Consider the following 25,845-nt stretch of genomic DNA (forward strand, 5'->3'; position numbering starts at 1 on the left):
CTGGAATCTGATGGGATTGGCACCCACTTCCCCCACACTCTTGTCCTCACTGAAGAGTAAAATTGAAGGAGTCTAACATTGCAGGGCAGCTGCTCCCATCAGTTTCCTGTTTTAAGCTTATTTATTATTGTCACAAGTAGGCTTACATTTACACTGCAATGAAGTTACTGTGAAAATCCTCCAGCCGCCACACTCCGGCGCCTGTTCGGGTACACTGAGGGAGAATTTAGCATAACAGGGCAGCACGGTAGCACAACAGGGCGGCACGGTAGCACAGTGGTTAGCACTGCTGCTTCACAGCTCCAGGGTCCTGGGTTCAATTCCCGGCTCGGGTCACTGTCTGTGTGGAGTTTGCACATTCTCCTCGTGTCTGCGTGGGTTTCCTCCGGGTGCTCCGGTTTCCTCCCACAGTCCAAAGATGTGCGGGTTAGGTTGATTGGCCAGGTTACAAATTGTCCCTGAGATGCGTAGTTAGAGGGATTAGCGGGTAAATATGTGGGGGTAGGGCCTGGGTGGGATTGTGGTCGGTGCAGACTCGATGGGCCGAATGGCCTCCTTCTGCACTGTAGGATTTCTATGATTCTATGATTTCTACCAATGCACCCTAACCAGCACGTCTTTTGGACTGTGGGAGGAAACTGGAACTCCTGGAGGAAACCCACACAGACACAGGGAGAATGTGCACAGATAGTGACCCAAGCCAGTAATTGAATCGGGTCCCTGGTGCTGTGAGGCAGCAGTGCTAACCACTGTGTCACTATGTCAAGTTAAAGTGGCCCCTGTCTCTACTTTCTGACTTTTTCCTCTCCTCGTCCCCTGCCGTCCCTGATCACTCAGTCCATGAAGGCCCCAGTAAGTCTAGTTCTTTTGTTTTATCATCGACTATCAATACCCACAATTTAAAACTATCATTTGGCAATTACATTTGCTTCGTGCTACCTCTGGAGCAAGCCACCCATAACAGGAAATGCAGAATAAATAAACTGGCAGATGATGCTCCGCATGAGATCTAGTCCCACATCAGCTTTGCCTTCACCGCGTTGGGTTCGTGTTGAATCTATTGCCCATTGCCTTGATAAAGGTGCGGGTGGGCCTTCCTCCTGAGTGGCGTTGGGTTTGGTGCTCTAACCATCCATTCAGGGTCACTAAGATCCATATTGCTCACTAGCCTGTGAATGGTCTGAAACACGCTATCCGTTCCCCCGTACACAGCGACCTGACTTTACAACGCATTGCGTGTTTCCCCAGCTGCACACATTGGAGTTGGAATCAGCGGTCAGGAGGGCATGCAAGCTGTTTTGTCCAGCGATTACTCACTCGCCCAGTTCCGCTACCTCGAACGCCTGCTCCTGGTTCACGGTCGATGGTCTTACTTAAGGATCTGCAAGTTCCTGAGATATTTCCTCTACAAGACATTCGCATTTTCCTTTGTCCAAATCTGGTTTTCATTCTTTAATGGATTCTCTGGTCTGGTAAGTAAGAATATAACATTGCTACTTTGTTTACCTAAAGTTCCAATTTATTGGGAAACTTGGGATTCAAGGAGTGGAAGCACCTAGAGGCTCAATTTCTGGGACAGGAAATGTCTGACTTCAAAGACCTAAAAGCCACCAAATTCGTTTGACATAAAACACATCAGATTTGGCAATATGAAATAAATCTTGAGAAGATTTTCCCCTTGTAATCCTCCTTCCTTTTAGCTAGAATATTCTGTTCTGTTTCCTTAACCTAAAAGGCAGAAGAGTTTCAGATGGGAACCCACATGAAAGGGAAGGGTGAGATTCTCCGGCCTCCCAGCCGAGTGTTTCCTGCTGGCGGGAGGTGCACGTTGTTTGCTAGCGATGGGATTCTCTGGTCCCACCGCCTTCAATGGGAATTCAATGAGTGCAGCTCCAACAACACTCAAGAAGCTCGACACCATCCAGGACAAAGCAATCCGCTTGATTGGCACCACATCTACAAACATTCAATTCCTCCAGCACCGACGCTCAGTAGCAGCAGTGTGTACTATCTACAAGATGCACTGCAGCAATTCACCAAAGATCCTTAGTCAGCACCTTCCAAATCCACGACCACTTCCATCTAGAAAGACAAGGGCAGCAGATACATAGAAACACCACCACCTGCAAGCTCCCCTCCAAGCCACTCACCATCCTGACTTGGAAACATATCGCCGTTCCTTCACAGTCGCTGGGTCAAAATCCTGGAATTCCATCCCTAACGGCATTGTGGGTCAACCCACAAATAATGGACTGCAGCGATTCAAGAAGGTGGCTCACCACCACCTTCTCGAGGGTACCTAGGGATGGGCAATAAATGCTGGCCCAGCCAGCGACGCCCACGTCCCACGAATGAATAAAAAAGAAATTCAGTTATTATGTTGTCTCGTAGCGTAAGTGATCCTAGTGTATGAATTGTGGAAGAAAAATAGTCAAAGGTTCCGGTTCCATGACAGAATTTAAAAAAAAGAGATGTGAAATGTGCCCTCTGCACATGCTATCAAACCCACTGTTAGACAATCAATTTAAACTTGCATTGAAATATGGCGTATTTGAACTCGCTTTGTGTCTTCTCACTCTGTAACCAACATGAAGTAATTTTCACATTCCTAATTTTTGTTTTATCCAAAGTCTGTTTTTGAGAAGTGGTGCATCTCCTTCTATAAGGTGGCGTACAGCTGGCTGCCTATTCTGTTCCTGGGGGCGTTGGATCAGGTAAGATGCCATCTAGCCTCAGTGTACATTCCCAGTGTCAGCTGTGAGTGGAAATCAATGAGTCATCCTTGAATATGCTCAGAATATTTGTACGGTCCTGACACTGTGAAAATAGTTGCAATAGCTCACTGAATTGCACTGAATCTTCAGCATAGAAGCAGGCCTCTCAACCCAATTGATCAAAGTGTCTATCGGGTGGGATTTTCCAGCCCCACTGGCCCACCATTAGCCAGCAGCAAGATTTTCCAGTCCTGCTGCCGTCCTTGGGGGTTTTGTGTGTCCTGCACCATTAGCCGTCAGCGAATGCACCGCAGGAGGTCGGCATCGGCGGGACTGGGAGATCCCATCGACGGGAAGGACTGGAAAATTTCAGCCCTGGGTGTGGGATTTCCCACACCGGTGGGCATCGTTGTGGGAGGGACGGGGGAAATTTGGAGAGCTGTGATGATGCACCATGTTTTCCAGTCCCCCCTTCGGCCATGCCCGCTGGTGTTGGGGTTGGAAAATCCCAGCCTATATTCCACTGGAGCCTCCTCTTGTTCTAATTAGCTCTTCTCATACTGCCACCCCACCCCCCTCCTCCACCTTTCTTTCGTTCCCATTTTATAAGTATGCATCATCCCTCCCCTTCAATACATCAATGCTTTCTGCTTCAACCACCCACCGTAACGGTGAGATCCACACGCTTATCACTATTCAAAGAATGTTATTTATTTGAACTATTAGAGACAATATCATATTTATGGTCACTTATAATGTAACCAAAATTACTTACTTGCTTATTCCGGCCTTAAAAATGTGCACAAATGAAAAGAAACTCTAGTCATTGTCTGCCTGCATTAATTCTGTTTCCAATCATGAGAGTGAGTGTAACTTATCGAGGTGACATGATGAGTTGTGTAATCAGTCACACCTCAAACCCAAAGCTGTTAAGATTGACATCCAACTGGATTCCAATTGTAGGGTGACTCAAATGATTTTTCCACTTTTCTGGAAACCCAGTGGATTTGGTCCGAGGTGGGAAATCCACCTTTCGTAATAGCGGAGGATTTTCCCCTGTCAAATGAGTAATTCTGCAGCTGGAGAATGGTTATTAGGCCTGGTGGCTGGGAACAGGAAAAACAGAGCCGGGTGCAAATGCACAGGTCGGCCCATCAACTTCGAAAAGGGGCACGATGAGTTCTTGGTGGGACCATCATCCATGCCCTTAAGAATCATAGAATCCCTCCAGTGCAGAAGGAGGCCCTTTGGCCCATTGAGTCTGCACCAACAACAATCCAACCCAGGCCCTATCCCCATAACTCCATTTATTTACCCTGCTAATCCTCCTGATACTAAGGGGCAATTTACTATGGCCACTCAACCTAACCCGCACATCTTTGGAAGAGATTGCCACAGTTGAATAATCCTTGCTAAATACAGGCTAGTCATTTGATGCAGGTAAATCCGCTGTCCATTTCCAGAACTCTGTTTTAATTCAGATTTCTGGCATTTACCCTGTTATAAAATCTATGTTAGTTTGTTTGTTGCCCCATGTCATTGCTATTTAAATAGTTCTTCTTGGTCAATTCCAGTTACCAGCGAGATACTGCCATATTGAGCGAATGACCATCAATCTCTGTGTGTGACCCACTCGGGGGGATTTGAGTTTTCATTTTAGAAACATAGAATCCCTACAGTGGAGAAGGAGGCCATTCAGCCCATCAAGTCTGCACTGACTCTCTGACTGACAGAGCATCTTACCCAGGTCCTCTCCCTGTAACTCCACATATTTACCCCGCTAATTCCCTTAACTTACACATCTTGGGACAGTATGGAGAAATTTAGTACGGCCAAACATTCTAATCAGCACATCTTTGGACTGTGGGAGGAAACTGGAGCACCCGGAGGAAACCCACGCAGACATGGGGAGAACATGCAAACTCCACGCAGACAGTCACCTGAGAACCATAGAAAATTACAGCTCAGAAACAGGCCTTTTGGCCCTTCTTGTCTGTGCTGAACCATTTTTTGCCTAGTCCCACTGACCTGCACTTGGACCACATCCCTCCACACCCCTCTCATCCATGAACCCGTCCAAGTTTTTCTTAAATGTTAAAAGTGACCCCACGTTTACCACTTTATCCGGCAGCTCATTCCACACTCCCACCACTCTCTGCGTGAAGAAGCCCCCCCTAATATTCCCTTTAAACTTTTCTCCTTTCACTCTTAACCCATGCCCTCTGGTTTTTTTTCTCCCCTAGCCTCAGCGGAAAAGCCTGCTTGCATTCACTCTATCTATACCCATCAAAATCTTATACACCTCTATCAAATCTCCCCTCAATCTTCTACGCTCCAGGGAATAAAGTCCCAACCTATTCAATCTCTCTCTGTAACTCAGCTTCTCAAGTCCTGGCAACATCCTTGTGAACCTTCTCTGCACACTTTCAACCTTATTTACATCCTTCCTGTAACTAGGTGACCAAAACTGTACACAATACTCCAAATTCGGCCTCACCAATGCCTTATATAACCTTACCATAACACTCCAACTTTTACACTCGATACTCCGATTTATAAAGGCCAATGTACCAAAGGCACTCTTTACGACCCTATCCACCTGTGACGTCACTTTTAGGGAATTCTGTACCTGTATTCCCAGATCCCTCTGTTCAACTGCACTCTTCAGAGTCCTACCATTTACCCTGTACGTTCTACTTTGGTTTGTCCTTCCAATGTGCAATATCTCACACTTGTCTGCGTTAAATTCCATTTGCCATTTTTCAGCCCATTTTTCTAGTTGGTCCAAATCCCTCTGCAAGCTTTGAAAACCTTCCTCACTGTCCACTACACCTCCCATCTTTGTATCATCAGCAAACCTGCTGATCCAGGCCGGAATTGAACCCAGGGCCCGAGCACTGTGAGGCTGCAGTGCTAACTACTACTTTTCAATGCAAGGTGCGCTGTTTTCCCTCATGTAACTCTGTTGCGTTGAGAGGGATTGTTAATATGGGGATGGTGCTGTTGGCTTCCTATTTTCGCTACTATTGCGGGCATTTCCTGCTTGAAGTAACATAAGGCATTTAAAACACAGATTCAGAGTTGGGTGGATGTGTTACACTTCCAAACAAATTGCGCGAAAAGACTCTATGGCATGTTTTCCATCATTTGTGTCTTTGTAATGTGGATTAAGTTTATGACAGAGGAATTAAGTGCCAGCTCGGATAAGAACTTCAACCAAAAATGATCATTTAACTAGTTTCAATTGTTGACAAAACATTGAATATTCAAATGTGGCATCATAAACTAGGAAGGAATAATTCCGAGGGTGGGGTAGATGAATCTTTTTAAGAGGCAAAAGGATCTGATTCATCGGCCCAGATTGTTGTTTCCAAGTCGGGAAATATTCTGGCTCCCTGAACCTGCCTCAAGAAGGTAGGATCTTCATTATTGGGTGGTGGGCAGAGGGATGGGAGGATGGTGAGAGGGCAAGAGGGGTGGGGGCTGCAGGTGGCTGATGGAGTTTGGTGCACTGCTTCCCTGAAACAGTTTGGAGGGGCTTAGAACATAAAGAGGCTGCCGAGTGACGATACATGCCAGTTAACAGACCCTCCTGCATTCTCTGGGACATTGTCCCCGTTGTTTTATTTGATATTAGCCCCTCCAGCTCTCACCCCACATATGGCCACCCACTCCTCCTGCCTCTCATCCATGGTGGCACGGTAGCACAGTGGTTAGCACTGCTGCCTCTCTGCGCCAGGGACCCGGGTTCGATTCCCGGTTTGGGTCACTGTCTGCGTGGAGTTTGCACATTCTCCCCGTGTCTGCATGGGTTTCCTCCGGGTGCTCCGGTTTCCTCCCACAGTCTGAAAGATGCGCTGGTTAGGTGCATTGACCCGAACAGGTGCCGGACTGTGGCGACTGGGGGAATTTCACAGTAACTTCATTGCAGTGTTGATGTAAGCCTTACTTGTGACTAATAAATAAACTTTTATGCCAACCCAAGCCCCCCCCCCCCCCCAACCTATCCCAATGACCCTTTCTAGCCCCTGCGTCTAGTTAGTGCAAACTAATAGGAACACGTGGCCTCTGACCCTTTGCCCTTGCACCCTCCATGCCAGCTCAGCAGCACTCACCCTGGGCAGACTTCAGGAGTGTGCTGGGATTAACTAAAATAAAGTGCTAAGTATCTATTACAGAATTCACTTAAAAGCCCATTCAACATTTAAATCCCCTCAACTACTTGTAGTCCCCCTACTGTGATAATGATAGTTTGTGAAAGCAGTCAAACAGCAATAATATGAAAACCATTCACATTGTCAACAAACAGCTATTGAAACAGCAAGCACCAATTTTTTTCAACTCAGAGACTCATCAGGCTGTCTTTATATTCAAAACTTGAAGTGCAGGGGATTGAAATAACTTGATAGATTGATCATGCCACAGACCTTATCCGCCTTTCAGAAGAGTTCAGGTCTACTCTTAAAAATCGCAAGTCATATTGTTAATATGGAGGCAAGTCCACCATTTTGGATAAGGCACAAAATCTCCACGACTCTGCGAAAATCCAGTCCATTATTTTTTCCTGACAAAAGGTGGTGCTGTTTGGTTCTGGATAGTTCAGTACAAAATGTTTTGCAAGCATACTTGTGGTTTCTCCAGAAACAGGAACAAAGAATCACCAGTTTAGCTCATTCTACCAGTGTGTGTGCACTGGCAACTGACAGATGAACATTCATGATGTGGGGGTATCTTTACCTTGCCTGGGAAGATACCTGCTCTGATTTGGTCAGCTGACCACTTTACAACATGAACACGTTTACTCCCCACTGACTTCAGTGGAGAATTTTTTTTTATTCGTGGGACATGGGCGTCGCTGGCTGGCCAGCATTTATTGCCCATCCCTATTTCCCCAGGGCAGTTGAGAGTCAACCACATTGCTTGTGGCTCTGGAATCACATGTAGGCCAGACCAGATAAGGGCAGCAGATTTCCTTCCCTAAAGGACATGAGTGAACTCGATGGTTTTTTCCCCGACAATGGTTTCATGGTCATCAGTAGATTTTTAATTCCACCATCTGCCGTGCCGGGATTTGAACCCGGGTCCCCAGAACAGTAGCTGAGTTTCTGGATTAATAGTCTTGCGATAATACCACTAGGCCATTGCCTCATCATGGGTAGGAAATAGAGCAGGCAGTCAACCTGAACCCAACTCTATGTTAAAACAGGCGAATATCCATTAGGGCGGCACGGTGACACAGTTAGCACTGCTGCCTCACAGCTCCAGGGACCCAGGTTCAATTCCCGGCTCAGGTCACTGTCTGTGTGGAGTCTGCACGTTCTCCCATGTCTGCATGGGTTTCCGCCGGGTGCTCCAGTTTCCTCCCACAGTCCGAAAGACATGCTGGTTAGATGCATTGGCCATGCTGAATTCTCCCTCAATGTATCCGAACAGGCGCCAGAGTGTGGTGACTAGGGGATTTTCACAGTAACTTCATTGCAGTGTTAATGTAAGCTGACTTGTGACACTAATAGATAAACTTTAAAACTCATCAAATTCAACAATTTGACTTCTGATGATTCACAAGAGTGTTATTGTGATACAATGGTTCAGCACAAATACTGGTTTCCAGTCTTCCCTTCTGCATCCTTTGTCAAAAAAGAACAACCTCTCTTGCTGGAGGGCTGGCGGGAGGGAGGGTGGGTGGAGGCGGGAGGGAGGGTGGGTGGAGGTGGGGGATGGAGGTTGGGTGGGAAATCCAGCTCTTAAATACAAGTTTCAGTGAGCGTCACCTGCTCCCAATTCACTGTGAGGCTCGTCCTGGTTAAGTCTTAAAAGGACCTGCATTTTTGACATTGATACTCCTTCCCGTCAAACAGGTTAGGCCCAAATGAGCCTCCGCTATAATATCAACTGTAAGTGTCCTAGGGTAACTTAAACCAGGTCTTGGCTTTCTTCCTGGGTAGAGAATGATATGGATGGCAGCAGGAAAATTAAGTACATTCCCCTTTAAGTGTCCTTGTCTGCCTATACAACTATAGTTATTACACTTTAAAAGTGATACATTATGAAAAGCTCTTTGAGACATATTAAGGTGCAACATTGGTGTGCAATTTAATCTGCTGCCTTGGCTGTTTGCCCCACATCAGACTCTTTCCATCCATTATGATGTTGGAACTCCCACAGAATCGTAGAATCCCGACAGTGCAGAAGGAGGCCATTCTGCCCATCGAGTCTGCACTGACCACAATCCCACCAAGGCCCCATCCCCGTAACCCAACGTATTTACCCTGTTAATCCCCTGACACGAAAGTCAATTTAGCATGGCCAATCAACCTAACCTGCATATCTTTGGACTGTGGGAGGAAACCAGAGCAAACCCACGCAGACACGGGGAGAATGCTCAAACTCCGCACAACAGTGACCCAAGGTCAGAATTGAACCCGGATCCCTGGCGCTGTGAGGCAGCTTAGCACAGTTAGCACAACCATTGTGCCACCGTGCCGTCCCAAGCCTCTATTATTACTTAATAACTCTAGGCAACAGGGAAGCACTGGTCCTTCCCTTTATAATATTGAGGATTCAATCAAGTTTTGGGTTATTACACTTAATGCTTCTAACTGTGTTTGTACTTTTGGAATTACAGGATGTAGGTGACAATCTGAGCATGAAGCACCCGAAACTCTACAAAATTGGACAGCGGAATGAACTATTTAATTATAGGATCTTCTTAATTACTCTATTTCATGGCCTTCTAAGTTCAATAGTTTTATTTTTTATACCATATGGAGCATTCTTGGAGTCTGGGGGGAGAGATGGCACAGCAGTCTCAGATTACCAGTCCTTATCTACAACCATTGGCACCGCTGTGGTGTTTTCTGTTAATTTGGAGGTAAGTCCACAATTAAATCTTTGGCCATGACAGGACTATTCATTGGAATCTATGTTAATGACTATCAACACAAATAATCCAATTAACAAATGTAAATCCCTGTGAAGCTCAAGTTGGCTGACGTACGTGGGTCCACATACCCCTTGGGGTGGAAAAATAATGTGTAATTGGGACGGCATGGTGGCATAGTGGTTAGCACTGCTGCCTCACAGCGCCAGGGACCCGGGTTCGATTCCGGCCTTGGGTGACTGGCTGTGTGGAGTTTGCACATTCTCCCCATGTGGGTTTCCTCTGGGTGCTCCAGTTTCCTCCCACAGTCCAAAGACGCGCTGGTTAGGTGCATTGGCCATGCTAAATTCTTCCTCAGTGTACCCAAACAGGCGCCCGAGTGTTGCAACTAGGGGATTTACACAGTAACCTCATTGCAGTGTTAATGTAAGCTTATTTGTGACAGTAATAAACTTTTTAAAAAAAACACACTAAGCATAGGCAGCCTCTACAATGAGAAGCAGGCACACTCATTTCTCTGATATCTCTAAGTAAAAAGCATAATGGAACTTTTTATACATGCCACACTTCTATATTGTAAGTGTTACATGGTGTTATGATTTTGGGGGGGGTGGGGGGGTCTGCGTTTACTAATCCACTTGCAAAGAGATCCTTCAACCAAAAGTGTTTGAGAATCACTGGTTCAAGCAGTGGATGTGACTATATTTAAGTGTGGTCATCAAACACTTCTGCCTGATTCCAGTCCTGGGGGTTCTGAGTGATGGCAAGACTCCCTTTCTGGCTTTTTTGTTGCATTCTGCGGATGGAGGACATCTCTGGGAGCCAATTGCTACAACCTTGATGGAATTTAGGAGCCAAATAATTCTGTAGAACAGAGTAAAAAAGTAAAGTAAAATGTATTTATTAGTCACAAGTATGCTTACATTAACACTGCAATGAAGTTCGTCACTGCAATGAGTGTAGTATTTTGTCAGAAGTTTAATTCATCTAAATGGGGCGACATGGTGGCACAGTGGTTAGTGCTGCCTCACAGCGCCAGGGACTTAGGTTTGATTCCTGGCTTGGGTGACTGTCTGTGTGGAGTTTGCACATTCTCCCCGTGTCTGCATGGGTTTCCTCCGGGTGCTCCGGTTTCCTTCAACAGTCCAAAGATGTGCGGGTTAGGTTGATTGGCCATGCTAAATTGCCCCTAGTGTCAGGGGGATTAGCAGGGTAAATATGTGGGGTTACGGGGATAGGGCCTGGGTGGAATTGTAGTCGGTGCAGACTCGATGGGCCGAATGGCCTCTTCTGCACTGTAGGATCCTATGGATTCTAAATGAAAAGTACTTTCATGTGGGAGTGAGCCAGTTCCTACTTAATCACAAAATATCTGCACCTGTCTGGAAGAACTCGAGGGAATAACTTATTTTCTGTACAGGTTATGTTGGAGATTTCATACTGGACAGTGCCCAGTGTTTTGTCCATCATCATCAGTCTTGGACTATACTTTTGCTTCACCTTTTTAACCCAAAGCAATTCCTTGTCTCAACTGAAACCAGATATGTTCCAATTCCAAGGTAAGAAAGCAATTTATCTCTTTTGATGTATACATTTAACAGAGGACAAGTGAATTATTTTAGCATAAAAGCAAATTACTGCGGATGCTAAAATCTGAACCAGGAAATGATGGAAAATCTCAGCAGGTCTGACAGCGTCTGTGGAGGGAGAATAGAGCCAACGTTTTGAGTCTGGATGATCCTTCGGAAGGTCATCCAGACTTGAAAAGTTAGAGTCATAGGGTGGGATTTTACACCCTCGCTCGTCCCGAAACCATAAAATCCCGCCCGAGGTCAACGGACATTCCTGTTGTCTACCCCTTACCTGCTCCGATTCCTGTGGTGAACAGGGCAGTAAAATTCCAGCCATAGAGTCAAACAGCGCAGGAAAAGCCCTTTGGCCCCTCGCATCTGCACCGACAATAAATAACCACTAAAGGCACACTAATCCCATTGGGCTCTATTCTCTCTCCACAGATCCTGTCAGACCTGCTGAGATTTTCCAGCATTTTCTGAATTATTTTAACAGTTGGTCAATGCCAATTTGCAACCAAATTTAAGATCAGCAGATATAATCCAAATGTGTATCTTTATTGCTAGTTTATCACCAAATTCTCTGGTGTTGAAGTGAATATTATTTTAACTCTGAGAAATGTTCTAGTATAGGACAAGAACCCTATGGAAACTCTGATTTGATTTATTGTCACATGTATTAGCACACAGTGAAAAGTATTGTTTCTTGCGCGCGATACAGACAAAGCATACCGTTCATAGAGAAGGAAAGCAGAGAGTGCAGAATGTAGTGTTACAGTCATAGCTAGGGTGTAGAGAAAGATCAACTTGATGCAGGGTAGGTCCATTCAAATGTCTGAAGGCAGCAGGGAAGCTATTCTTGCGTCGTTTGGTGTGTGACCTCAGACTTTTGTAACTTTTACCCGATGGAAGAAGGTGGAAGAGAGAATGTCCCGGGTGCATGGGGTCCTTAATTATGCTGGCTGCTTTGCCGAGGCAGCGGGAAGCGTAGACAGAGTCAATTGATGAGAGGCTGGATACTTCTGTTCTAAGCCCTAATTGCAGCCTGCATCTTTCTTGGTATTTTATTACATTTTCCTTTTCAATCTGCAGCAAAACGTTATAAAAAGTGACTTGTGAATTTTCATTTAATCAAACAATGAATGCTCATATAATTGGAAAGGTGGGATCAAGTGAATCTCTCAGTGTGAAGCAGTTGAACCAAGATTCTTTAACAGATGTTGGGTGGGTAAAATAACACCAGCAGCCCCCCCCCCCCACCCCCGTGGCATGTGTTTTCGTGGCGGAGGCAGCCCTTTGGTCCCACTGATGTCGACAGCGTTTTGTGTGACTTGTCCATCCCACCTCTGGGGAACCCGCCATGGGCGGTTGCCTTTGGCGGGACTGGAAGATCCCCGACCCCCACGACCCCTCCTCAAAAGAAAGCACTGGAAAATCCCACCAGTCTTCTGTTCAATTGGATATTCTAGAAGAAGATTTGCTGTCACAGTGCCCAAAATCTTCCATCCTCATTCGCGGCTGGGATCTTCCAGTGCCTAGAGGTAATACAGCAGATGCTGAGAGAGCAGGATAATTACTCATTTTAGCCACGCAAGTATTTATTTAGCAGAAGACTTAATGAGGCTTTGTATAACCGAGAAAGGACACCCGCGGTGTTTTCTGATTAAAGTAATGGAAAATGAGCTAGGTCTACAAGAGATTCCACCAGCATGAACAGTCGGGTAATTCTGGGCATGGAGTTTCCATGATTTTAACCCAGTCAAGATGGAGGAACAATCAGGATGTTATGTGAATTGGTGGTGATGATGCTCCCATGTACATTCTTCCCTTGTACTTCCAGGGCGGAGGCGGGGGTGGGGGAGGGGGGTTGGTGGTTGGCAGTGGTCCACATGTTTGGAAGGTACTGGCGAAGGAGTGTGCTTTGTTAGATTTGTGCATTAAGGTCGTTGATGTCTGCCCCAATAATGATTATTGTCAGACGTTTGGGCGCTCAATATTTTTTCCATTGTATTTTGCAGGAGCGGCATTAAACATTTTTAAACAGCCTTATGTCTGGCTCATCATCCTACTGACGGTTGCTGTAAATTTTATCCCTTCCATTACAATTCGATTAATTTGGGGAGTCTTCAACTCCAAAGGGGGAGGAAGAGTAAGTAGAGCTGCTTTAAATTAGTTTCTTATCATTCAGTGTGTCTGGTATTTAGAATCATAGAATCCCTACAGTGCAGAAGGAGGTCATTCGGCCCATCGAGCCTGCACCGACAACAATCCCACCCAGGCCCTATCCCCGTAACCCCATGCATTTATCCAGCTAATCCCCCTGACACTAAGGCGGCACGGAGGCACAGTAGTTAGCATTGTTGCCTCACAGCACCAGGGACCCGGGTACGATTGCCAGCTTGGGTCACTGCCTGTGTGGAGTCTGCACGTTCTCCCCGTGTCTCCGTGGGTTTCCTCCAGGTGCTCCGGTTTCCTCCCACAGTCCGAAAGACGTGCTGGTTAGGTACATTGACCATGCTAAATTCTCGCTCAGAGTCCCCGGACAGACACCAGAGTGTGGCGACGAGGAGATTTTCACAGTAACTTCATTGCAGAGTTAATGTAAGCCTACTTGTGACACTAAATAAATAAACTTAAACTTAATAAAACTTAAACTTGGGCTTGGCTCGATTGCCTGATGGCGGGGTTAGGGATGGTGGGCTGGTGTTGGGAGGAGGGGTCAGAGGCCTCAGAGGGGGGAGGCTTGGGGTCTGGCTTCAGAGGGTGGGGGGTGGTGTATTGACCATACCTCATGCATCAATAAACTCTGCAGTCTGGTGCCAAATAACACCAGCAGCCCACCAGCCACATGGAGATCTGTAAGAAATACAGAATTAGGAAACATCTACAGATGTAGGTGGATTGGCCATGCTAAATAGTCCCCGAGGGTCCAAAGATGTGTAGGTTAGGTGGATTAGCCATGGGAAAATATGCAGGGTTTCGGGGAGAGGGCGGAGGGGAGGGCCTGGGTGGGATGCTCTTTCAGAGAATCGGTGCAGACTCGATGGGTCAGGTGGCCTCTTGCTGCACTGTAAGGACTCTAACACTGATTCTCCACCTCACCAGGTTCGTCCTTCTGCAGTGAAGTTTAAAATTACCCCTTGTGTCTTAAAGACATTCCCCATAGCCCTACAAAGGACGCCAATATTCCATAGAGGAGTCCATTGGTGGATCAGCTATGGTGGTGAATGAGGGATGGCCCTTTATGAGTTATAATTTATGCAGTGTGCACTGAGTGGATGCACAAGACGGAATGCAAATGCCTTCACTAAGTGACAGCCTTTTTGATTATTTCCAGGCAACCTACGAAAATCGAAACAAAGGTGAGAAAATTTCCAGCAACAAGGCCAATCATTTCCACAGGGATTCCTCACAACGCCGCTCGGCTTATGCCTTTTCCCAGGACAAAGGCTACGCTGACCTCATCACCTCCGGAGCAAGCATTCGGAGGCAAAAGCTCGCTTCAGAAGCAAACACAAACAACAATGCTCAAAGCATGCCTGAAGGGGAAAAAGATGTGATGCAGGAAAGATTCTGAAGTTGCCGCATTCTTCATTTTGTGCACTTACCGAGATGCTGGAAATGTTCTGATGCTGTTTTGTGGACAATTCTGGTAAATATCCCAAACGCCAGCTTTCTGAAGGATTCTGACTGACTGAAGACTGTGCGCAGCCCACGTTAAGAGTTCGTCTTGTCCCTGCAATTTGAATGAATAGAGTGCCTTTCCTCCTGATTTGTTTGGGCCAGTGCATTAGACATTCTGTTATTTCAATCTACTTAAATAGAATTGAGAGATTTTCTTCGTTGATTTTTTAAAAATTATTTAGTTTGTTCTGTGGTGCAATTAAGGGATCCATGATTGGATTTCTTATTTTTGGTTTCCGAAAGCCAAACCTCGTTCAGGTTTCCACTCCGAAAGAATGTGAGACCACCAGGAAGAGAGATGACTACTGTCACAAGTTGCTGTTGCCCCAGTAATGATTGCACATATATATCCACCCTCTCTCATTAAATGCTTGAGCTTGGGTATCTGACCTCAATGTAAACTGTTAGAGATTAAGAGGGCAATTTTAATCTAACCCACCGGGGAGGATAATGACCAGTTTGGGTGGAGTTCTTGCCTTTTACACCCAACCTAATATTACACTTCACCAACTTCAATAGGAATGAAATTGGGTGGGTGGAAAATCAACATTGAACCCGATCACCACTAATTTCACGATGGGCGGATGAGGTTAAAATTGCTCCCTACACATTTAACCCTCACTGGGGATTAACCTTCACTAGAGCATCAAAACACATATCGCCTATTAAATTCCAGTAACATACATAACATGTAGCTGTCCAGCAGTGCTATGTGCGGACCTACTACTCACTAGAAGGGTCTTGTCCAATAGAAATCACTGACTAACCACACGTCTTGTCATGTTGGCAACAATTAGGTCACATGCACTAATAAGCTCCTTACATTCAGTACAAGAACTTCACATCTTTATTTATTCAACAAACGGCTATGGCCATTCACTGCGGGATTCTGCAGTCTTTTCCTTTCCGTTCATGTCCGTTTGGAACACTGACATGAACTGACCAAACCCGTCACATCTCAGTGCAGCTTCTTCATTTTTTTTCCTGACCCCTGCAAATGACACTTGGACAGTGCTATCATCACTGAATCTCCCCACTGTCAACAACCTTGGGGTTACCATTGACCAGAAACTCAACTGGACTCGCCATATAAACACAATGGCTACAAGAGCAGATCAGAGGTTAGGAATGTTGCGGCGAGTAACTCACCTCCTGACTCCCCAAAGCCTGTCCGCTATCTACAAGGCACAAGTCAGGTGCGTGATGGAATACTCCCTACTTGCCTGGATGGGTGCAGCTCCAACAACACTCTTGACACCATCCAGGGCAAAGCAGCCCGCTTCATTGGCACCACATCCACAAATACACATGGTTAGCACTGCTGCCTCACAGCGCCAGGGATCCGAGTTCAATTCCGGCCTTGGGTGACTGCCTGTGTGGAGATTGTATGTTCTCCCTATGTCTGAGTGGGTTTCCTCCAGGTGCACTGGTTTCCTTCCACAGTCCAAAGATGTGCAGGTTAGGTAGATTGGCCATGCTAAATTGAACCTTAGTGTCTCAAGGTGTGTAGGTTAGGCCGATTAGTGGGGTAAATACATGGGGTTACGGGGATAGGGGTTGGGTGGGATTGTTGTTGGTGCGGTCTTGATGGGTTGAATGGCCTCCTTCTGCACTGTAGGGATTCTGTGATTCTATGAGATATCCACTTCCTCTACCACCAACACTCAGTAGCAGCAGTGTGTACTATCTACAAGATGCACTGCAGAAATTCACCAAAAATTCTTAGATAGCACCTTTCAAACCCATGACCACTTCCATCTAGAAGGACAAGGGCACCACCACCTGCAAGTTTCCTCCCAAGCCATTCACCGTCCTGACTTGAAAATATATCACCGTTCCTTCGTAGTCACTGGGTCAAAAACCTGGAATTCCCTCCCTAACGGCATTGTGGGTCAACCCACAGCACATGGACAGCAGCGTTTCAAGAAGGCAGCTCACCACCACCTTCTCAAGGGCACCTAGGGATGGGCAATAAATGCTGGCCAGCCAGCGATGCCCATGTCCCACGAACGAATAAAAAGACTTCATGTGAGAGATTGTTGCAAATGTTGATCCTCGGAGCGAGATGTGTCAGACATGCCCCGTCCTGCTCCATCCAGAGTGCCGATTGGACGCTGCTTGCCCTTTGCCATGAGGTGCCCACTAAAACTGCTGGTGTTGATTGGTCTTGCTTTCTTCTGGCCTGGAGCAGTTATCCCGATTGGTCGAGCTGATGACAATATCAACTCTCCTCTCTGTTTGATGTTTCTGCTGTTTCCATGGCAGCGTTTTCAGTTCAGCCTTTTCATTGGGCTTGCACTCCATGTTAGCGAGTGACCAATTATCAGTAAGCAAAAGCACAAACAACAATCAATAAACATTCACACATTGTGCTTTTAATAGCTTTTTACCTACAAGCACGCAAAAATGTTCAAATGCGCATGCATATGAACATTGGGATCACATGGTTGATGATACTGTCTATTACCCATCTTTTGCTGTTAATTTAAAAATTATTTTACCATCTGCATCCCCAATTAACTAGTGGCAAATGTATTAGACAACACTGCACTAGAACACTAAAGGTTGAATATAACACTGACTAAGTCATCAACATCATCAGTGCTTTCCTCGGGTACCATTTTCAGGCACTCAGTCCCTGCTATGTCTTAGATCGTAGATCATAGAACAGTGCAGAAAGAGGCCATTCGGCCCATCGAGTCTGCACCGACCACAATCCCACCCAGGCCCTGCCCCCATATCCCTACATATTTTATCCACTAATCCCTCTAACTTACGCATCTCAGGAAACTAAGGGGCAATTTTATCATGGCCAATCAACCTAACCCGCACATCTTTGGACTTACCGAGATCTTGATAACATCAAGATATCGGGTCTTGAGTATAATTGGATGTAAATGTGCAATAGATTGACAGGGGTCAGAGATTTATACCCTCCCATTATTTGGTTGTTGATCATTTGTATTTTATTCAAATTAGCTCTATCTTTGTCACTGTGGCATCAGTAAAAATTGATGGTCGGTATTGATGTTTGCACATGCATGCCTATCTGCGTCAGGATTTTGAGTAACCCAGATAGGACCATTTGCAGTCACTTTGAAACTCACGTTCAACTCAGCACTGTTAGAAGCCAGCATGGTGGTTACTTTACCAGTTATTGTGTGGTTAAGATTATGGGCAGTGTTTTACGGTCTCGCTCCAGTGAGGTCAACGGACATTTCCGTTGTCCGTCCTTGCCCACTCTGATTCTGCGGTGGGCGGGATGGTGGAATTCTAGCGATCGATGTATTTGAAATTCCAAAAGGTAGCTTTACTGAAGGAATCACCGCTTAAATGATGAGCCTAAGCCCCAGCACACACTCTGGTGATGTATATCCCTCGAATACCACATTAGGAAGCTTCAGTGATGGATTCACTCAAATGTTAATTCCAAATCCACTTTTTCATTATTACTGAACCCAAAAGAAAACCAAAGCATGCTATACTCTGGATAATTTTGCAATGTTCCCAGAGCTTCCTTGTGCTGCAGCCTGAATGGGCCTTATGTGTTCCAAAGAACTTCCAGGTGCATGGATAGGAAAGATTTAGAGAGATATGGGCCAAACGCAGTCAAATGGGACTAGTTGAGTTTAGGAAACCTGGTCGGCATGGACGGGTTGGGCCGAAGGACCTGTTTCCTTGCTGTATATGACTCTATATGCCTTAATCAATGGTGCTACCTCTTTAGGGACCAGAGAAGCAAAATTATGTCTCTCATTTGAGCGGAGCAAGTTCTCAAGCTAGGAAGTGATGCTCCCTTTGTCCCAGAACCTAAGTGCCTCTGCACGGTTCAGTCCCTGCAGATCTCAATTATTTGGCCAACTTAAAAGCCCCCCCACCATTCCATCCTCATCCCATTCAAATCATTGAATTTTTTTTAGAATTCACAAAATTCATATCTGGTAACATTTGGAACTGTCTCTGAAACTAAATTAACCCTGACCCCTTCTCGCCTCCTTTCCTAATGTGCTCAGAGCATCTATACTGAGCCTGCAGGATTGACAATGTGCAGATTGGAGTATGGACTGGGAGATACTTTATTGTTGACCTTTATGTGGTATATTATAAGAAAGGACAATAATCTGAACTCTTCATGTTATTTTTAAATAATGCCATTGGAATTCATTACACAGAGGCTATATTTGCATATATTGTATTTTTGATACTTTTATATTCAAATGTGTTTGAAATGAAGCATTTCATATAAAAAGACTTTACTGTAAAGATTCAATGAATAAATAGCCTTTTGCGAATGTCATCAAATCCATATCAGATGCAGTTTGGAGATATGTTTGAATTAAATGCGTATTTTGTCAGCACATAGATTATCACTGTGACTAGGCAATGAGGAATGTGCAACCGTTCGATGGGTAGAAATTTTGAACTCTTGCTGCTTTTATACAAACACAATGCAATTTCCTCTGATATCTCTGCTGTATTTGATCAATAATCTGTATGAGAATAGTGTCTGTACTAATATCTACTCCCATTTCTATGTGCAAGAAAAGTGTAATTGGAATTGCACTTTAAAGTTGCTTCCTCTACTTGAGTACATCGTGTTCTGTTAAATAAATTACTGAGATTATCAAATCATTTTCTGCTGTTTGCAATCAATTTCCTTTCTTTGAGACAGGCAGTGTGATCTTACCGGCCATTCACGTCACACTCCCACTGCGGCGAGGTTGAAGAATTTGTCGCCCAGCCAAATCTCCATTCACTGCAGCGGGATGGGAAAATCCCGTTGGCATGAACAGCCGTATCATTCCAGCCTGGTTCTTTAGGATGAAAGGCAAAATACTGCAGATGCTGGAATCCGACTCTCCACAGATGCTATCAATCCTGTTGAGATTTTCCGGCATTTTGTGTTTCTTTAGGATGCAAGTCTTTTGTCATATTAGGGATGTCCATTTGTCCTCATGGATCATTGAGCAATATAGAGCCTTGGATCACATGGATGATCCCATTAATTTGTTACTTTCCCAGTGTACTGATACCAGCAGATCTTGACGATCTGATTTAGGATTTATCTCTTCAGTGAGGCAACAACACCTAAAGTAAAGTTTATTTCTAAGTCTCAGAAGTAGGCTTACAATAACACTGCAGTGAAGTTACTGTGACACACTCCAGCGCCTGTTTGGGTACACTGAGGGAGAATTTAGCATAGCCAATGCATCTAACCAGCACGTCTTTCAGACTATGGGAAGAAACCGGAGCACCCGGAGGAAACCCATGCAGCCACGAGGAGAACATGCAGACTCCGCACAGACGGCGACCCAAGTTGGGAATTGAACCTGGGCCCTTGGCGCTATGAGGCAGCAGTGCTAACCACTGTGCCGCCCATATGTTCTGTGCCATCTTGGTGGCCCATGGATCTCCAATAGAGCTTCAGATCTAGATTAGAATTTTTCAATGTTCCAAGTTGCTGCTGCTACTTACAGCTATACCTATCAGGGAATCTGCTTTCATGGTGTGGTACACTCACCAGTGTTCTGTTCTCAGGTCACTATCTGTGTGGAGTTTGCACATTCTCCCTGTGTCTGCATGGGTTTCCTCCCGGGTGGTCCGGTTTCCTCCCACACTCCAAAGATGTGCAGGTTAGGTGGATTTGCCATGCTCAATTGCCCCTTTAGTATCAGGGAGATTAGCAGGGTATATATGTGAGGTTACTAGGGATAGGGCCTAGTGGGATTGTTATTGGTGCAGGTTTGATGGGCCAAATGGCCGCTTTCTGCATTGTAGGGATTCTATGATTCTAACAATGTACATTACAATGGGTTGGTTCTGTCAAGTCTATAGGCCAACAAATGGCCTGTGACTGTTGCAATGGTGACCGCAGCAGGAGAATATCAAATGGACAAGAAATGTCAGATAGGCACTGGTGCATCATGCAACATAATGACCTTTATAGACTTGTGTGAAGTGGCTCAACATGGCTAACCAAAAGTGAGGTTGAGGCTAAAAAATGGTACAATGCTCGTACTAAGAGGATGGGGCAACACGGTGGCACAGTGGTTAGCACTGCTGTCTCTCAGTGCCAAGGACCTGGGGTCAATTCCAGCCTCGATTAACTGACCATGTGGAGTTTGCACGTTCTCCCTGTGCTTGCGTCGGTTTTCTCCGGGTGCTCCAGCTTCCCCCCACAGTCCAAAGATGTGTGGGTCAGGTTGATTGGCCATGCTAAATTGCCCTTTAGTGGTCAGGGATATTAGCAGAGTGAATATGTGGGTTTGCAAGGATAGGGCCTGGTGGGATTGTTATTGATGCAGGCTTTATGGATCAAACGGCTTCCTTCTGCACCGCAGGGATTCAGTGATTCTAAGTTAGTCTGAGTATCCAATGCAATGGCAATAAGAAAGATTTAGAGTTCCAGATCATAGATGCGATACAACAGCCACTCATCTCAGTTGAGACATGTCTAACATTTGGGCCGGGATCCCTAAAAGTGCCAACAGAGACAGGACAGCGAAAGAGCCAGAGAGAAGGTGACAGAAATTGCCAGAGACAGGCTGACAAAAGACTTCAGAGCGAGGGAACCAATAATCAAGTAAATCACAAGATGGTTGCCAATCAGTTCAGCGAAATGAAATACACCAGCCAAACATAAATGAAGCAGTTTTACAGAAAAATGTTCACATCAGAGCTGAACTGGGAGTTTTGAAGCACAAGATTTAAGCTGAGTATATACCTCTGAACATGCATGATAAACTGGAGTTTTCAATTAACTGAGCAGTGTGAACATCTGAATGAACAAATTTCAGAGACGATGCAAAAGTACCTGGAGGGAATAATGACTTTCAATTCCGCAGCTGGCAACTCAAAGCAGGAATTAAAAGAACAACTCGACCAAATATACAACAGAGAAAATGGCAGGCAGAAAAGGCACAAGGAGAAGTTGCAACCATGGAAGACTCCATACTGAGTAAAGATATACCAGCAATCCCAGAGGTCCACTTGCCCCCAGCAACCGCAATGAAACAACAATAGTTACAAAGGCAACAAGGACCATGGGAAAGACATTCTCTGGAGAAGAAACACCCAGACGTACACAGGTACCATGAAGTGCGTGGCACAATTTATGTTCACTGCCTGTGCCCTGATCAACTAGTAAAATAAACAATTGTCAATGCATATGGGAACAGTGGGTGTGTAGTGGTTAACTTGGGTAACTCACAGTCACACAGCATCGTGCATGCAAATGTGTTTTCTGTTCATTAGGAAAGTGGAAAGGGAAAGCCTCTTCCTGCCTCCAACTTAATTGCAAGAGGCTTTCCTACCACCAGGTGACTGATGCACAACCTCTCCTTTGACGGGCGGCACAGTGGCATAGTGGTTATCGCTGCTGTCTCACAATGCCAGGGACCAGGGTTTAATTCTAGCCCCAAGTGACTGTCTGTGTGGAGTTTGCACGTTCTCCCTGTGTGTGGGTTTCCTCCGGGTGTTCCAGTTTCCTCCCACAGTCCAAAGATCTGGGGATTAGGTGGATTGGCCATGCTAAATTGTTCCTTAGTGTTAGGGGGATTAGCAGGGTAAATACGTGGGGTTATGGGAATAGGGTTGGATTGTTGTCAGTCCAGGCTCTCGATGGGCTGAATGGCCTCCATCTGCACTGTAGGGATTCTCTGATCAAGTTTTCTTTTTATTCATTCATGGGACGTGGGCTTTGCCGGCTGGGCCAGTATTTATTCCCATCCCTAATTGCCCTTGACCTGAGTAGCTTGCTAGGACATTTCAGTGGGCATTTAAGAGTCAGTTACATTGGGTCTGGAATTATATGTAGAGCACACTGGGTATGGATGGCAGATGTCCGTCCCGGAAGGACACTAGTGAACCAGCTGGGTTTTTGTGACGATCACTAATGTTTTCATGGTCGTGATTAGGCTTTTAATTCCTTTTTTTCATTGAAATATAATTTCATCATCTGCCATGATGGGATTTGAACCCAGAGTGCGTGTCTGGATTACCAGTCCTGTGACAATACCACAGCATCGCTGCCTCCTCCTATGTGGGCCTGACGGTCATGTTTGCCACTGCAGTCTGTTAGATTAAATTCTGCCCTTTGTTTTCCTCACTGTGTCGTTATTACCCTATATTTTTAGCAACTTGCCTGCACAAAAACTTTAAATCGAGTGTTCATATACAGTCGGTGCTATTAAGTTTAAGTATTAGTGTCACAAGTAGGCTTACGTTAACCCTGTAATGAAGTTATTGTGAAAATCTCCTAACCACCACACTCTGGCGCCTGTTCGGGTACACTGAGGGAGAATTTAGCACAGCCAATGCACCTGACCAGCACGTCTTTCGGACTGTGGGAGGAGAACCGGAGCATCCGGAGGAAACTCACGCAGACACGGAAAGAACGTGCAGACTCCACGCAGACAGTGACCCAAGCCGCGAATCGAACCCGGGCCCCTGGAATGTGAGACAGCAGTACTAACCACTGTGCCACCGTGCCACCCTATTAAGTGCAATGCACAGTAAAATCTAGCCCAGGACATATAGTGATATGACTTTTTGTAGTGTGTCAAACTACAGCAAGCCTAAAGCATCAGACATGAAGATTCACATTAATGTGTAAATCTCAAAAAGAAAGAAAGACATTTCTATGATACATTTCACGACCTTCAGAAATCTCAAAGCACTTTGAAACCAATGAAACATTGTTGAAGTGCAGTCACTGCTTTGGTACAATCTGGACGGTCGTACATACTTTAACATTGAAATTTGTGTTATATGTTGAGCGACATAGTCTGACTATAATTGTTGATTTGGAGTGATGTAATGTGAGGTCCCCGCCATCAGAATGAACTTGGATTATCAGATCCACATGTTTTTTAAAAAACTTTTACTCCATTCTTAAAGTTACAAAGCCAAAGCTCAGTTTGGACCCGGAAAGCCCAAATCCATCTCCTTGCTTGCTCCAAAAACCAAATTCAAATTGAATCCAATTCATGGTCCCCACAAGAGAGACATGCAGCACGTGGCACAATAGTTAGCACTGCTCCCTCACAGCGCCAGGGACCCTGATTCAATTCCGGCCTCGGGTGTGTGTGTGTGGAGTTTGCATTTCTTCCCGTGTCTGAGTGGGTTTCCTCCGGGTGCTCCAGTTTCCTCCCACAGTCCAAAAGATGTGTGGGTTAGGTTGATTGGCCATGCTAAGTTGACCCAAGTATCAGGGGATTAGCAGGGTAAATATACGGGGTTACGGGAATAGGGTCTGGGTGGGATTGTGGTCAGTGCAGACTCAATGGGCCAAATGGCCTCCTTCTGCACTGTAGGGATCCTATGAGTCTATGATTCTAAGATCCAGGCTGACAAGATGAGACATTGTATCTGATCTTGGGCTTGATCTGATGCTTGATCTTAGTCAAAAGCTTAAGAGAGTATGCTACATTGCGACGTATCTCAGTAAGTTTGCAGTTCTATATTCTCCCCTTTATTTTAACTCAGTGAGAAACGGTTTAAATTATTGTACGATGTAATTTTGAGACCAACGTGCTTACGTTTGCTGTGATGCAGCAACAATTAAACCATTGTTCATCCACCACATGTATCAAACTCACAGTCCAATCCAAATAATTGATTTGCAAAGGTGAAATGATTTTGAGTGAGACATCATTTCGAGAAGCCTCAGAAGAGTATTTATCATCAATCTGATGTGATGTGTAGTGTTTTCAGCAATGTAATCGTTGCTGACTGCTCCTTGCTAACTTTGATAAGCTTTGTGTCATTGTGCTAAGTACAGACTGCCATTCCGCAGCTGAAGAGGCAATGCTGAGAAATCGATAGAAACTATTGTTAAAAGACTTACTCGTTAAAAATACCGCGCACTCTGTTATTTTGATATTTATTATAGGCCAATTTCGAGGGACTTGGGAGTCCTAGTCCAGGATTCTCTAAAGGTAAACTTGCAGGTTGAGTCCGTAATTAAGAAAGCAAATGTAATGTTGTCATTTATCTCAAGAGGCTTGGAATACAAAAGCAGGGATGTACTTCTGAGGCTTTATAAAGCACTGGTTAGGCCCCATTTGGAGTACTGTGAGCAATTTTGGGCCCCACACCTCAGGAAGGACATACTGGCACTGGAGCGGGTCCAGCGGAGATTCACACGGATGATCCCAGGAATGGTAGGCCTGACATACGATGAACGTCTGAGGATCGTGGGATTATATTCATTGGAGTTTAGGAGGTTGAGGGGAGATCTGATAGAAACTTACAAGATAATGAACGGCTTAGATAGGATGGACGTAGGGAAGTTGTTTCCATTAACAGGGGAGACTAGGACGCGGGGGCACAGCCTTAGAATAAAAGGGAGTCACTTTAGAACAGAGATGAGGAGAAATTTCTTCAGCCAGAGAGTGGTGGGTCTGTGGAATTCATTGCCACAGAGGGCTGTGGAGGCCGAGACGTTGAGCGTCTTCAAGACAGAAATTGATAAATTCTTGATTTCTCGAGGAATTAAGGGCTATGGGGAGAGAGCGGGTAAATGGAGTTGAAATCAACCATGATTGAATGGTGGAGTGGACTCGATGGGCCGAATGGCCTTACTTCCGCTCCTATGTCTTATGGTCTTATGGTCTTATAGTAACACTTAGGCACCAGTCTCACTATAGGCTGTGATACAGAGCTAATTTCACTCTCTGGTTCAAGACCAGGCGGCACGGTAGCACAGTGGTTAGCACTGCTGCTTCACAGCTCCAGGGGCCTGGGTTCGATTCCCGGCTTGGGTCACTGTCTGTGTGGAGTTTGCACATTCTCCTCGTGTCTGCGTGGGTTTCCTCTGGGTGCTCCAGTTTCCTCCCACAGTCCAAAGATGTGCGGGTTAGGTTGATTGGCCATGGTAAAATTGCCCCTTAGTGTCCTGGGATGCGTAGGTTAGAGGGATTAGCGGGTAAAATATGTAGGGATATGGGGGTAGGGCCTGGGTGGGATTGTGGTTGGTGCAGACTCGATGGGCCGA

The 25,845-nt window shown here is 45.5% G+C and overlaps 1 protein-coding gene across 2 annotated transcripts in view; it reads left to right on the forward strand.

The window, feature by feature from the left end:
• The window catches only part of LOC144479546 (phospholipid-transporting ATPase IC-like), a 115,164-nt gene extending 98,779 nt beyond the window's left edge, over window positions 1-16,385 (forward strand). For both annotated transcript variants that reach the window (XM_078198370.1, XM_078198372.1), the window contains 6 exons: window positions 1,249-1,472; window positions 2,631-2,714; window positions 9,340-9,585; window positions 11,015-11,153; window positions 13,184-13,314; window positions 14,503-16,385. In XM_078198370.1, the coding sequence (XP_078054496.1) occupies window positions 1,249-1,472; window positions 2,631-2,714; window positions 9,340-9,585; window positions 11,015-11,153; window positions 13,184-13,314; window positions 14,503-14,742 (1,064 nt within the window). In that variant the 3' untranslated portion in view covers window positions 14,743-16,385. The remainder of the gene's footprint in view (window positions 1-1,248; window positions 1,473-2,630; window positions 2,715-9,339; window positions 9,586-11,014; window positions 11,154-13,183; window positions 13,315-14,502) is intronic.
• The last annotated feature ends 9,460 nt before the right edge of the window (window positions 16,386-25,845 follow it).

Source organism: Mustelus asterias, chromosome 26, assembly GCF_964213995.1.
Source record: "Mustelus asterias chromosome 26, sMusAst1.hap1.1, whole genome shotgun sequence".
NCBI lineage: Eukaryota > Metazoa > Chordata > Chondrichthyes > Carcharhiniformes > Triakidae > Mustelus > Mustelus asterias.